This window comes from Gekko japonicus, unplaced genomic scaffold (genome assembly GCF_001447785.1).
Source record: "Gekko japonicus isolate JY-2015 unplaced genomic scaffold, Gekko_japonicus_V1.1 scaffold1030, whole genome shotgun sequence".
Lineage (NCBI taxonomy): Eukaryota > Metazoa > Chordata > Lepidosauria > Squamata > Gekkonidae > Gekko > Gekko japonicus.
Window position 1 is genome coordinate 250,662 of NW_015176002.1, and position 15,397 is coordinate 266,058.

The window sequence follows — 15,397 nt, forward strand, 5'->3', positions numbered from 1 at the left end:
TGAGTACAAATTAATTAACATCCTGATTCCTGATGACATCTGCTCATCATCACTACAACAATGCCCAGTGTTATTGATGCCCTTCAAAGCCGAGGCAGTGGTGGGAATCTTACAATGGAGAAGGCTTTCCTTTCCACCAGATTTCACTGCTGCCCCAGCTACACTTACAAACTGGGTTCTAGGTTTGTTTTTGTTTTTTTAAAAAAACTGCATACACCTTCAGAGGTCATCATTCAGCCAACATCCACATCAAATGCAACAATGGCCATATCACTGTTGAAAAATTCCATAACTACTGCATGCATCATGATAGTCATTTCCATGTAGTAATATGGCTTTCACATTCCTCACAAGACTTATCCTCAGCCCCTACCTCTTATAGATTGTGGTTGATGAAATTACAAGGAACAGTCACTTTCCCTTTGCAATATTATAGTCAAGAAACCCAAATTAGAACCCCACTATTATGGACAACGAATCTTCAGGAGCAACAATAACAATAATCTCATATACAAGCACATCACTCTTGATTATCTTCATCCTCACAGCCTAGGTCGGTAAGATTCACAACTTCAGGAGAGTTGCCTACATTGATAAATGTTAGCACAAAGCCCTTACATTGTATGAGAGGGCCCTATTACCTGTGCAGAAAAGGCCCTCTTGAATAATACAGTTTTACATTGTTTGTAGAAAGCCAGGAGAGTGGAAGCCTTCCTGACCTCCTCAGGAATGCCATTTCATAAGTCAGGAACCATAATGAAAAACTTATCTATCTTGTCTGTCAAATATATATCCCACTTCCTCTCCACTGAATGAGACTTGAGGTGGCAGAGAAAGCACATGCATGGGAAGTTGTTAATTTTGCTCCTTTGCAGGTTGGCACCTGCAGAAAGCCCTGCTCAGACAAGCAAAACCGTTGTAGTGGAGCATAAGGGGAGAGGCACTCCCAAAGATAAGAGGAACCAAAGCCATGAAGGACTTTGTACATGATAACCAATGCCTTAAATTGAGCCTGGTAACAAATGGGCAGCCAACAGAGTATCTGCAGAATGGAAGTAATATGCATGCTCCATTTAGCTCCTGATATTAGCTGAGCAGCAGCATTCTGCACCAGCTGGAGTTTCTGAGTTGTTTTTGAGGGGAAACCAGTATACAGTAGTCCAGTCTCGATGTTACTGTGGCGTGTATCCAGACAGCCTGATCAGCTGTATCAAGGTAAGGGCCATTTTATGGGCTAAGCTGATTTGGCAGAAAACATTTTTTTGCAGCTGCATTAACTTGCTTCTCCAGTAATAAGGTTGGATCCAGTATAACTCCAAGGCTTTTAACTGAGTCAACAAGGGACAGCTGAACTCCATCAAAAGTTAATTACAGCAGCTATTTAGGACCTCTACCTCATCACTAGGAGATTCATATAAGGATATATAGAGCTGGATATCATCACCATATTGATGACAACCAACCACAAAATGACAAATAATTTGACTTGAGGTCTTTACACAGAGATTGAAAAGCATGAGGGATAGATCTGTACCCTATGGAACCGCACAAGATTGGTCCCACACTGATGACAAATGGTCTCCAATAGCAATAGTTAACATTAAGTTGACCTCTGTATCCCCACTCCCCATTTGTAAAGCCCTGCATTGTTCAACCTTAGATTCTTCAGCATTCTCCTTACGGCTTAGGACTGTGTGTATGGATACAGCAAGATCACAGACCTTTTCTGTGGTGGACCCCATACTTTGGAATGGTACCTTCATTTGCTGTTTTTAGGAAAGCATGCACAGCAGTTATTATTTATCATTTTAATTTTTTTACATCATTTATAGTCTACTTTTCTCATTAAAACTCAAGCCGGGTTACACAGTCAGTCAGTGTAATCAATAAAATAAGACATCTGATAAGGAAAGTAACAGGAGCAGATCTACGGAAAACTGAAAACACAACAAAAGTATTAGGCACAGTATGTTAACATTGCCAAAAGGTAGGATTATAAAGGTAGATTACAACGTAGTGAGAGCATGGTAATACATACTGCAAAAAGATAATAGTGTAGCACGCAATCATGTGTCTTTTATTAAATCTCCTTCTTGAACCAGTGCATCATAACATAGTCCTTTTTGTTGTTGTTGTTCAGTCGCACAGTCGAGTCCGACTCTTTGCGACCCCATGGATCAGATCACGACAGGCCTTCCTGTCTTCCGCCGTGCTCTGAAGTTGGCTCAATTTCATGTTCGTTGCATTGATGACACTGTCTAACCATCTCATCCTCTGCCGTCCCCGTCTTCTTTGACCTTCAATTTTTCCCAGCATCAGGGTCTTCTCCAGTGAGTGCCCCCTTCTCATTTGGTGGCCAAAGTATTTGAGCTTCAGTTTCATTATCTGGCCTTCCAGGGAACAGTCAGGGTTGATTTATAAGGTCCTACTGACCTTATAAAAATGCCCTCTCAAACAATTCTGTTTTACACAGTTTGCGGAATGCCAGAAGTGTCCTGACCTCCTCTGGCAGGCCATTCCTGGAGATGGGGCCACCAGAAAACATTTGGCAAAGGGTACATTGCTCCAGAACATTTGGCCACTCTCTTTCTGCATATTTGTTCATTCTGTGTGTGTTTTAATCTTGAGTGCTTTTTAACTGAATTTAATGTATTTTACCCCTGTTCATTTGGACTGTGACAATTCATGTCCTCACAATCTGGTTGCAGCCTTGTCAGCCACCTTGAGTTCAATGAGATAAGGTGGGATAGAAATGTTTCAAATAAATAATTAAACATTTTCACAGTTGACCTACACTGCTTATTTTAACAGAACCAGAACCGTTCAGGAAGATGCTGGTTGCTCCCGTATTTGAAATTCAATTTCTTCAGTCCCTTCACTTCTTCCAAACAGTAACAGCTGAGACATGGTAATGAAAGAGAAGGGATTTTTCCTGTCAAGGACGCCAAGGAGTGGTAGTTGAGAGCTTACACTGACTACTGGGTTCATGCTTTTAGCTGTGTTTTAAATATAACTTGTCATTAACGTCTCAGCCTTACCTCTGTGCAGGAGATCTGGGTGCTCACTGGGAAGTGGTTTCTTGGCAGCAGCTGCCCGGTGATATACCACATGCGTCCTACCTTCTTCCTCCTCCTCCTCCTGCTTCCCCTTTTGCAGAGGTTCAATGAAGAACTCGTCCTTGTCTGTGCGAATCATGCCAGCCTGAAGTGACAGGGCAAAAAGATTGAACATTTCAAATTACTGCCCATCCAGCAGACATTTTGAATAAGCCTTTACAATATGCTTAAGCACACTTCACCACTCTCCTGAGAGCAGTCAGGAGGCAGAGAGTAAGCAAGGTGAATTCTTTATTAGAGCAAGAAAGCACAACATCAGTGTCTCAGCTTGACTAGGAAGGACAGTGGTAAAAAATTAGACTGAAGGGATTTCTTCAGGAATCTAATTAACAAAGGCTGGGCTTAGGCTATGGAATGACATAGAGTCATGATCATCCCTTCAATGCAAGAGTTAATGTGATATAATATATTAATTTTTATCAGTCATGTTCATTGAGATGGCATCTGTTTGTGTAGGAGTATGCAAGCTTTTGAATTGCAGCGAACTCTTAACAGCTGGAAACCTCCTCCCTTGAGCTTGCAAATTCTGTGCAACCGAAAAAGCTTCCATATTCTTGTGCAAATACATGTTGATCCAACAGAAGAGACCACCTGTCTCAATTTCACTTCCTGTTCCCTAGGACAAGCATAGCAGCCATGCTTTTGTCAGCCTGATGGTTGCTTCAACTTTTGTATGAATATTATTATGCAAAAGCATTCACCAAGACAGAGTTTTAACCACACAAAGGTACAAAATCATCTCCCGTTTAAACTACAGAGGGAGCATGATGTGGCAAGCTGCTATAGACTGAAAATGACTAACTCCTGACAACAGTTTAGTAGCTGTCTTTTGCACTAATTAAAGCTTCTTCAAGGGCAGCCCCACATACAGTGTGTTACAATAGGCCAGTCTAGAGGTTACAGCAGTATGGATCAGTACGCATATAAATATGAGAGTGGGAGCTAAAGAAGGGTAAGTAGTTTTAGAAACATTAAGCATATATTTAACAAGATTTTAGGAATAAGGCATATAAGGTGTGTGTGGGGGGGTTAAAGTGCCAAAAATAGCACCACAATGTAAGCTGTTGAAGAAAGAACATTTGCAAATTTATAACCACTACCAGGTGATAACAATACCCATGATTCAGTGAACTTTAGGATTCTGGCAACCATAGAAACATAGGGTTAGCTGCAGAAATACCAGTTATTGAGAAAGGAAGATACTGACAAAGTGTCAGGATGGCAAGGGCTACAGAAACACTATTGCCAATCAACGCATTGTTCTCTCTCCTACATATGATATATATGCAGGTAAACTAAAAAACAGGCGAGCCCATTGAAGGCCTACTAACCCAATCACTTTAACTCATGGCACCGGTAAGGAAACCTTTTAACTGTGCCAGCCCATTGTTGTATGTACCTGATAGAAGACCATTAGCCTGATCTGAAAAGAGTTCAGCTTTTCAGTCACCATAATCAACCACATTCCAGGGAAGCATACACTGGCTTACAAAAGACAGATCCTGTATCTGCCAGGATCACCCTGCAACAAGGTAATGTGAATTAAAGCAACTGTTGGTTGATCTGCTTGGCTTAGGAAAATGTCCTGTGGCCCAAGAATACTCATATTTGATTCCTCGACCAAGTGATGGCTACATTTCAGAATCAAATAAACTCCATTTGGTACAATATACCGTCTGGTTGCAACCTGTTGAAGATGCAAAAAATGGAAGGGTTGCCAGCCTTCAGGTGGGGCCTGGAGATCTCCTGCTTTTACAACTGATCTCCAGCTGATGGAGATCAGCTCCCCAGGAGAAAATGGCTGCTTTGAATGGTGGACTCTATGGCACTGTACCATGCTGAGGCCCCTCCCCTCCCCAAACCCCACCCTCTCCCGGATCCACCTTCAAAGTCTCCAGGTATTTTCCAACCCAGACCTGGCAACCCTAAAAAATGGACATCTGCACATTTATTCAAAACTCAAGCCTGTGTAAATTAGAAATTAGCCCTGACCTGGATAGCCCAGGCTAGCCCAGTCTCGTAAGATCTCAGAAGCTAAGAAGGGTCAGCATTGGCTAGTATTTTGATGGGAAACTTCCAAGGAATACCAGGGTCATGGTGTGGAGGTAGGCAATTGCAAACCACCTCTGAAACGTCTCTTTCCTTAAAAACAAGTCTAGCTCACCATGTAGTGGTTCATAATGCTAAAGAGCTAGAACTTCTGGCTGCCAGACAATCGTAGATCTCCTGTCTATACTACACACACTGCCATACAATCATTATTATTATTACCAAGAAATTAAACTGGCTGAAGATCATAAATCCTCCAGAAAGACCCATAACCAAGTCCTTAGTTTCAAAGCCACAGTTGTCTTCAACTGGATTTCCAAATGATAGGTGCCAGAAATCAGATATGTCTAAACATCCAACTGATCTGAATTGGAAGCCCCTCTCTAATATCTGATTTAGGGAGCCTAGCTATTTACTGATGAGGGCACTCTTTTTTGAAAGTGCTGTAGAATGAATTGTGCATAACGATAATTATTCTTCATACATTCTATCACTGACTTCTGAGAATGAAACTTTTTCTAGGCTGAGTTTGGACCTTTCATGAGACCCAAAATCAGCCATATTTTAAATGTTTACCGTATCAAGATGATAAAGAGAGCCAGTTTGGTGTAGTGGTTAAGTCTGCGGACTCTAATCTGGGAGAACCGGGTTTGATTCCCCACTCCTCCACTTGCACCTGCTGATGTGACCTTGGGTCAGTCACAAGTTCTGGCACAGCTGTTCCTGAAAGAGCAGTTTGTGTCAGAGTTCTCTCAGCCCCACCCACCTCACAGGGTGTCTGTTGTGGGGAGGGGAAGGGAAAGGAGTTTGTAAGCCGTTCTGAGACTCCAAGTTAAGGGCGGGGTATAAATCCAATCTCTTGTCTTCTCTCTTCTAAAGTGAATGATGTTAATGTACAGAAATCCTTTCCCATAAATAGTAACAGAATAAAATAATTTACTATGAAAACACACACACATACTATGCAAAGACAATGACATATTTTTGTTCATATCTGACCATATCTATTGAAAAATGGATATTTACTGAAAACAGAACCTCACAGATGATAAAAGATGCCAAATATTGTGTTGGAATGAAACTTTCACACCTCTGCCCTCTTACTATAGCCCCCATGCCCCCAAAATGCTCCCCACGGGTTCTGGGGCCACCCATAGACAATACTGAGTATGATATGGGGGTCTGCAGTGGAAGGGGGAATCAGTAAAATTACTCTTACCCAGTAGAAGCACTCTTTCACCAGCAGAAATGGATCACTGAACAAGACCAACCCAAATATTCAAACACTTCAGTTCATAGCAAGTTGGGGACATTATTTTCAAGAACATTTCCACATGTATTGAAAAAACACCGCCTTTCAATAATTTTAGAGGGGGTCCAAATAGATGCGAATGTATTTTTGGGGAATTTCCATAGGCAACTGAGCCAGTGTTTCCTGTGTTGCTATTGGAAGCATCACAGCACAGAGCTGGGAGACAGGAAACCCTGGAAGCACTGGCCTGAGGCAAGGTCATCCATTCAGAGGCAAGGGCATGGTAAGGCTTATATCAGCTGGATCTGCTTAGCTATGGAGCTTCATAACATTATAACACAGGTATGCATAACAGGTAACACAGGTTTCGGCTATGCTCCTGCAGAGTGCAGAGGGTTGGACTAGATGACCTGCAAGGTCCCTTCCAACTCTAACATTCTATGATTCTATTATTTGCCTCCAGTAAGAATACTTTTTAAAATGGCGCAGAAGTAGATCCTAAGTATGGCAGCTAATAAAGACAATGTGGGGGGGGGGACGACACTTTTTGGCTAGAGTCGGACTCGACTGTGCGACTGAACAACAACAAATTGAGCCATAGTGTGACATTAGTCCTCTCTAGGAATCATCAGAAACCATGGTTGTGCCACAGAGTTTTCAGCAATCCCAAGAGAGGCATGACAATAATTCCAGGTTTTCCCCAGAAGTGGTATCACACTATTGCCTCTGGTGCCCCTCTCCTGCTAAGTAAGTGAGATGCCAACAGCTGTTTTAGTTGTGGGGTGGCTCCACCTACTGATAACAGTACATCTGTGGAAGCCTCCATAAGATTCTAAAAAGGGTGACTGTCATGTCAGGAGAAGTGACTAAGCAAAGCTGAAGAATGCAGCTGGAAGGTGCCAAGGAGAAGAATGCCAATTAGCTCATGGGAAGAACTTTGCCTTGAGAGCTGGTGGTGAGGCAGTCCCTGAGAGACTGCCAAGCTCTAAGGACAGATTGAGTTCTCTGCCACTTGGACCAAGATTCTCAAGGACTCAGCAGTCTACTAGAGCAGGGATGTGTTTGAAGTGGCTGAACACTGCAGAATATTTTTAAAGTATTTGAAGATACATACTACTTAAATTCCGTGGAAATCTCTTATTGACTGCCACCAGTTATGGATACATTTCATTGCCTCCAGTAGTACTAGAACATGAGAAATTGTGACAGGATAGCACACCAAATGAGAAATAAGAATGCCTGTTCCGACCATTCCCCACTATCACACAGCTTCTAGCCTTGTCTTCCACCGTGCCCACTATGTAGCTATAGATGCCTGATGCCATCTTATCCACCCACCCTCGAGTAGCCTAACAGTCAATCCTATTCTACCACTACACTGAGAACCATGTCGACTGTGACATCATTTCATGATGAGATCAATCAATCATCCTTCTGTCTTGCCAAGCTCAATTACATGTTTCAAATCTATAAGGATCCTTTCCTGGAGTATTAATTTGGGATTTCAAAGTACAGTATAATACTGATATTTGGTCTAAAACAGCAAAATAAATGGAATTACTGAACTAGGTACACCAACCCAAGCAGCAAAGTCTAGCAACCTACAGTCAAAAAATACGAATTTGACAAACAAGCTATAATTTCCTCTCAGGGGTATGTTGTGCTGTCTTGCAAAAGAAAATGTAGTTTGTTTAGGTTGAATGGAGAAAATTGTTGGGGGGAAAGTACACAAAATATTGAACAAGCTATGCACTTGAAATTAAATGTCTGTAGAAATAACCAAAACGTATGGCATAGTTTGGCAATTTTTTTTGTTTCTTAAAAACCTTCTGTATACTGTATAATCATAATTTTTCTTTATAATAGCTAGAGCTATGCTACTGCATGCCCAGGTTTTGGTATGGAAGCTTAGAAATTTGCTGCCCTTCCCAGATAGACTGGCCTCCTCATTTCTTGTTACTGCTACCTGCTCTTTCTAGTACAGCCCCTTACCTCATTGCCACAGGCATATCTCTAGAGGCAGTACCATTGTCTCACAGGCACAGGCACAAATATACAGTATTATATTGGCAATGGCAAGAAACAATGGATGAAGCAGGTGGCTCACATGAAGAGAACCCCCAGATTTGGCCACATATCTGTTTCCTACCTCAGGCTCTGCCAAAGTTTGTGATACGACAGGCATTAAATCTAGACTGCATTCCAGTAAAATTCCATCTAAGTTGAAGGCAAAATGGAAGGGGCCTAAATGGGTCTACTGGAAAGCAGGGGGGTTTTGGTAGAAAAAGTCCAGCAGGAACTCATTAGCATAATAGGCCACACCCAACAGCAGAAACTCATTAGCATATTAGGCCACACACCCCTGACTGCACCACTCATTAGCATATTAGGCCGCACCCCCATGTTACCAGAAGTGTGGTCATCCAGCCACACCCACCTTTTGCTTCTTATTCTGTTCACCTTGTTTGTTGTCAAAACCCAGGGCCTTTTTTGTTGCAGGAACTCCTTTGTATGTTAGGCCACACACCCCTAATGTAGCCAATTCTAATGAGTTCCTGCTGTAGGGTGTGGCCTATTATGCTAATGAGTTCCTGCTGGGTGTGGCCAACTTGGGAGTCAGCCGGAACTCCGTTCCTGTGCGTTCCTGCCCAAAAATAGCCCTGCTGTTGTAGACATTAGATTCCATGTCAAAAATGAAGTCAAATGAGGAGGAAGTTCTTGTATTTTATTGTAATTAAATATGGAAAACAGTTAGGCCAAAGAACCCATCAAAACTGACTACTTTCTTTTCAGCATAATCAGGAAACATGCCTCAATTAATAGGAAAACAATTAGACCAAATAGCTAAACAACAATTGACAACTTTCTTCTTTTTCTTCTTCATCTTCTTCTTCTTGAGCATATTCTGAACATATTCAGGAAATACATAAAGTTAAATACTTAAAATGACATCATCATACCATCATCATGGGAATAATATTCAAACAGCATAATTGGTTACAAAAGCTTAAACAACATTTACATAAAAATCTCCTTATTGGTCAAATGTAAGTAAGGTGTTTCTATGCAATAGCGTCACATATTTACTTGACATGACCTAAGGCATATCGGCTAAAGCTTGTTCTTCCCCAAACAAAAGTATTCATTACTGATACGAGACTAAAATCCTATCTGACCCAGACATTGAAAGGTTTGTTTAAATAATAAAATATTATAAAATCTTTATAGTCCCATCTCTACTACACTGCTGGAAAGTAACCAAACCAGTTACTCCCCCACTTCAACTTCTGACAATGCTTTAACAGTTGCCTATGGTAACCCACCCTTAATGCAGGGAAGGATCTAGCCAGCAATCACCCTTATCTGAAGACCTATTATTTCTCCTGCACACAACCATCAGCACAGGTTTTTTGTCCACCCTCCAGATCAGCAATTGACAATTTCATTCCAGTCACTAAACCCCAGGTCCCCCCCACCATTTGTGTGTGTGTGCCATCTTGCTATACATACATTTTCCTGCCTAGCAACTAAATCCAAAGTAACCAACAGAATCCGAACTTTTTGTCTCCAATCCAATCCTGGCATTGGAGCACATTGGCTACCCTGCTTCCAGCGTTTTTATTGTGTACATATACACTAAACCACAGAACTTTGCACTGGTTTTTCAGATCATCCACCTTCTGCCCCCATGCCTCGTCAAAGGAAAAATCCCCAGACATCTAGAGCCAGTCTTGGAGTCTGCCCCACTTTTCCTCTTTTTCCACTTGATCACCACCTGGGATCACCTGGCTCACAACATTGCTGTGTGCCATCCTTTGTTCTCCTTCCACTCCCGACCCTTCAGGACTTCCACGCTTTTTGGAAAGGCTTGTATGTTTTTATTTGCCCCCCCCCATGATTCTTTTAGTAAATTGCTTAGGGGTTAGGTTGTTTAGGTATTAAGGTTTACGGTGTGCGTGTGTTTGGATGAGAATACAATTCTTGGTGTGCCTCCTGTTCTCCTTTGCACTAGTTTTATAAGTAAAGATTTAAACTTTGATTCTATTTTCTACCTGTTTATTTCTGGGAATCTCTTCATTCCAATAGCAAGATCTGACCCAAATTTGGGACACCAGTATACATAGGCAGCAATCCCTTAACATAATTTTACCATGGAATGTGTGTCTTTGTACTTGATATTCAATGGGGATGCTCCAAACATCTAGGGCTATATATGGGTAGGCCCAGGGCTTTTTTTTCGGGGGGGGGGGCACCAGAACAGAGTTCTGGAACCTCTTCAACAAAATTATTTTTAAAATGTTTAAAAGTTCATGAGTTTTCAGTATACAGGTTGAAAACTTCGTTTCCCTCTTGGGTATTCTGGCACTTCTTTTTCCAAGAAAAAAGCCCTGGGGTAGGTCATTTGGGTAGCAGCCCTAGGAGCTAAAGTACAGGAGAAGTAGCAGAGGCAGCAAGGAGTTGCTCAAATCCATAAACCTATATAGTACTCTCTCTGCTCCGCAGTTTAATAAATACTAGTTTCTTCATCTCATCCGCGTTGGATCACAAACATCAACCTTCAAAGCTGGCTGATCCTTTTTAAAAATTTAATCTTGCACGCACTAAAGGAACCGAAACCTCAGAGCCTACTTCTCTTCTTCTCCAATATGCTTGAGGAAGCACTGACATGATGTAATGTCAACGGTTTGAAAATGGGCTGAGATCACAAATGAACCACCCAAGTAAAAAGTAAAGGTTTCCTTATTTTGCTTACTGATCACACATGCCAAACTGCTAAATGCAATATTTAATTCACATATTGTTGCATTTACTATGACCATTAGCATTATCAGGTACAGCCCAGCTGCAAAAAGCATCTGAGAAGGGCAATAGATGCTCCTACAAGTTTCTCCTACATAGGAACATCTGTTGGTCCTCAACCAAGACAACCCTTCTTTGAACTCTACAGTGACATACCAAGGGAGGTGCAGGAAGTGCGGTCCACCCCGGGTGCAGCTTAAGAAAGGCCTTTGAAGGGGGCCCTCAGCCAGTGTCTTCTTGCTGCCTCCAGCTGAACTTCTTTCCCTTTATTTTTAAGGTGCAGTTCTGGCAGCAGCCACTAGGGGCACAGGGAAGTCTGAGCATAGCAAAAAGCTCTAGGTCGGATCAGCTAAGCTTCACTTTTCTCCAAGACTCAAGCAAACTTCCTTAATAGATCGTGCTTATAGCTGCTACAGTAATTGCCAGAGAGAGAACCAAGTTTGAGTCCAGTGGCATCTTTCAGACCAACAAAGTTTTATTCAAGGTATAAACTTACATGTGCGTGCACACTTCTTCAGAGAGAGGGAGGAGGGAGGGGGATTCTTCTGACAAGCACAATTTATATTGAGATCACCCTGCTTTGCTGTTTACTATGAGACCTGATCACACAGTCGCAAGTTAAAAGACAGAAAGAAAGTGCAGGAAAAAGATGTGTTGGGATAAGGGGAAAGGGGAATTAAAATGAAATTATTTTGGCTTATTCTGAAAAGGGTTTTTTAGATTAGATTTCTCTGTGTCTATCTGGGATTTTATTTTCTTTCAAAAAGACCCTGATTAGGAATTACATCACTTGAATTGGATGCCATTGTTTAATGACTGGAAATAGATGGCTAAGTATTTAAAAACACATTTAGGGCTCCATGTGTTCCAGTTCAACATGTCTCCCTCTCTTCCATCCCAGCTCAGTGGCTGCCTTTCTTCACATTAACCCCGCCACACACACTTTTAAACTGCTTTATTATCATCAGTAGCACTGAGTGGATTTTGCCCAGTCCGAAATCAAAACATTATTTGATTTAAACAGATCCCCCTCTCCATTTCTAACAGATGAGTGGGGGGGAGAAGCCTAACAGCACAGCTCACAATCTTTATTAGTGGAAAAGAGCAAGAGTACAATAGCACCTAAATGACTAAAAAAATTGTGGCAGGGCATGAGCTTTCATGAGTTACTGCTCACTTCTTCAGACACAGCTACAATGTGAGTCCATCTGACCTTATATTTTGGACAGTGTAGTAATTTCAAATGCTGAATGACAATAGCAGGCATTGGTAATGAGACAGGAAACCTAGGTCTCAATTCAGTCCAGAAGGATGCATTGTCTTGAGCTTCATTATCAGTTGCAATTCAGCAGTCTCTCTTTTTAATCTCCCTTTGAAATTCCTTTGTAACAGAACTACTACTCTTAGGTCAGCAACTGAATGTCCTGGAAGGTTCAAACGTTCGTCCACTGATTTTCAAATGTTGTGGTTTCTAATGTCAGACTTATGTCCATTTATTCTTTGCATCCTCCTAAACTGAATCCTCCTGGACCGAATTGAGACCTAGGTCTCATTACCGATGCTGATATCTCCACACCTACTACCTCTCTGCATATCACACTTAATCCAATCAAGCTTGCTATTGTCATTCACCTGCTATTGCCATTCAGCTTCTGAAATCACCCTTATAAAGTTTGTATCTCCAGTACCTGGTGTTACATTTTATGGCACACATGGCCTGGCCCAACGAAGTGACATTTATGTGAGATCTGGCCCTCATAACAAATGATTTCAACACCTCTGGTCTAGCCTTTCTCTTTTCCTTTCATTGCACCCAGTTCAGCCAGATCTTGCAAATCAGTAGTTAGGGTTTTGCAGCAAAATAAAACAACCTTTCCCTCTCTTAATTTCTCTCCCTGTTTTCCACACATTTTTTCATTCATTTCTGTCTTCTTTCACCTAATTTTTCTGAGTGTGCCCCCCCCCAAGATCTTATAAGTTAAGCAGGACCCATGTGGAGGCAGGCAATGGCAAACCACCTCTGAACATCTCTTGCCTTGAAAACCCCACGGGGTCACCATAAATCAGCTGTGACTTAATGACAAAAATAAAATAGAGGGGGGGGAGGAGTTAAAAAATTATCCGCCCCAGGCACCAAATAGGCTAGGTACACCACTGGAACTATACCCACACATCTTGACATTCTCAGATGCTTTTTGCACTTTTTGTAAAGAGACAGCTAGTTATTGTCAAAAGATTAAGATAGAAGTCTGATTATCAGCTCCTTCTTAGAAGGTGCTTCTTGCTTGCAACCTGCTTACTTGTGGTAAGACATTTTAATGGACTCAAGTAATCATCCTTCTTTAATTATCTACATAGAATCAATGAATGGTATTATATTTTTTTTAAATATCGATGTAACAGATATTAATAAAAAGATTAAAAACACAGTATTTCTACAAATATCTTTACTTATGTATTATACTCAAAATGATCAAAAATGTTGCTGAGGTATGTCTCTTGTCAGGAGTGTAATCATCTAATTTAAAAAAGCTAACTAGCTTCTTAAATACATGCCTATATCTGAATCAGGCCTGATTAGAGTCATCCAGAACAATTCAAAGCTGAACTTGGGTACACTGGATATCTTTTTAAAGGGCAGCATGTCAGAAGCTTGCATTGCTTTGTTATCCCATTTTGGTAGTCAGGCCCATCGTATGTCATTTTAGGCTCCTCCCTCTTTTTTAAGAGGGAAAGAAGTTTAAGAGATGGTCTATGAGCATGTACACTAAATATATCATTGAAATACCACACTTCTCACCCTCCATCAACCAGGATCCACAAAGAGTCCCATACATTCACTACACAGTATCACACAGTGGGGCTACCAACTCAGGGTTAGGAAATTCCTAAAGATTTAGGGGGTGCAGAACGGGAATGCTGAGGTTTGCACCGGGGAGGGACCTCATTAGGGTAATCAGAGTTGCCAACTTGCAGATGGGGCCTGGAGATTTCCCGCTATTACAACTGATCTCCAGATACAGATCCGTTCCCCTGCAGAGACTGCCTGCTTTGGAGGGTGGATTCTGGCATTGTATCCTGTTGAGGTCCCTCCCCTCTCCAACCCCCCTCCAGGCAACACCCCCAAAATCTCCAGATATTTCCTAACCCTGAGCTGGCAGTACTAGGTATAATACCATACTGTCCATCCTTCAAAGTAGCCGCTTTCTCCAGGGACAACAGATCTCTGTAGTCTGGAAATCAGTCGTAATTCCAGGAGATTTCCAGGCAGACAGCAGTTTCATTAAAAGATTTCTGATATAAAAAATATCTAGTGCTACAACCAAATTTTTTAGTACGACAAGTGACACAACTGGTGTGTGTAAGCAAGTGTCCAGCAGAGAAGACGGTAGCATGAGCAGACATAACGTGCATCAGAAAGTCTTTCCACTGGTGCTTCCTAGCTTGTCTCACAGCACTGTTTGTACCAACAGTAATGTAAGAAAGGCCTACATTGAATATCACTTCTTCCCATTATGAAGTTAGAGCAATTTTATTTGGATGATTTCTAGATGACTAAAACAGAGGGGGACACATTCTGCTTTCAGTTCTAGAAAGGGAAATCTCAATAAGACCTTCAGCAAGATCACTGGAGTAACTTCGTGAGAATGAAATTAGAACGAAGGTCTTGCATTATTAACTTTCCAGCTGCAGAAATAAAGGAAGGGGGCTAGTTCAGGAATACCTGCAAATACTAATGTTCTTTGAACTATCTTCTGGCTATCTTATTAACTGAGGCACAGCTGCCGTTTTACCGAAACTTGACAAATTGCTTCTGTGTCTGCTTGAGGAATCTGAGCCAAAACAGCTATAGAAGGTACTGTTGGGGCCCACTGCCTTTCTGAGGGGATGTAGCAAACCAAGAGGAGTAAGTGATCTATGTAAAAGTAGTTCAATTGTCTTGGGTGTATCTGCGTCAATATCACAAGCAGGAGAAGAACTGTTCCACTGTCAATGCTATTCCAGAATAACAAATTGGAGCCCAAGACAGAAATACTTAAATTATTTATTTGCAGAAATGTGAGCACACATGTACAGCTTTAAGTACAAGCACAATTCTGACTCCTTTTAATTTTGTTGCTTTCCTCTTAGCCCATGCCGAAGTAACAATATTTGTAATGACTTTACAATGCGACTTGCA

At 41.5% G+C, this 15,397-nt stretch overlaps 1 protein-coding gene across 1 annotated transcript in view; it reads right to left on the reverse strand.

Moving 5' to 3' along the window:
* ADAMTS2 (ADAM metallopeptidase with thrombospondin type 1 motif 2) overlaps positions 1-15,397 on the reverse strand; it is a 408,143-nt gene that overhangs the window by 228,250 nt on the left and 164,496 nt on the right. Inside the window, exon 3 of the mRNA XM_015426443.1 lies at positions 3,039-3,201. Within this exon, the coding sequence (XP_015281929.1) occupies positions 3,039-3,201 (163 nt within the window). The remainder of the gene's footprint in view (positions 1-3,038; positions 3,202-15,397) is intronic.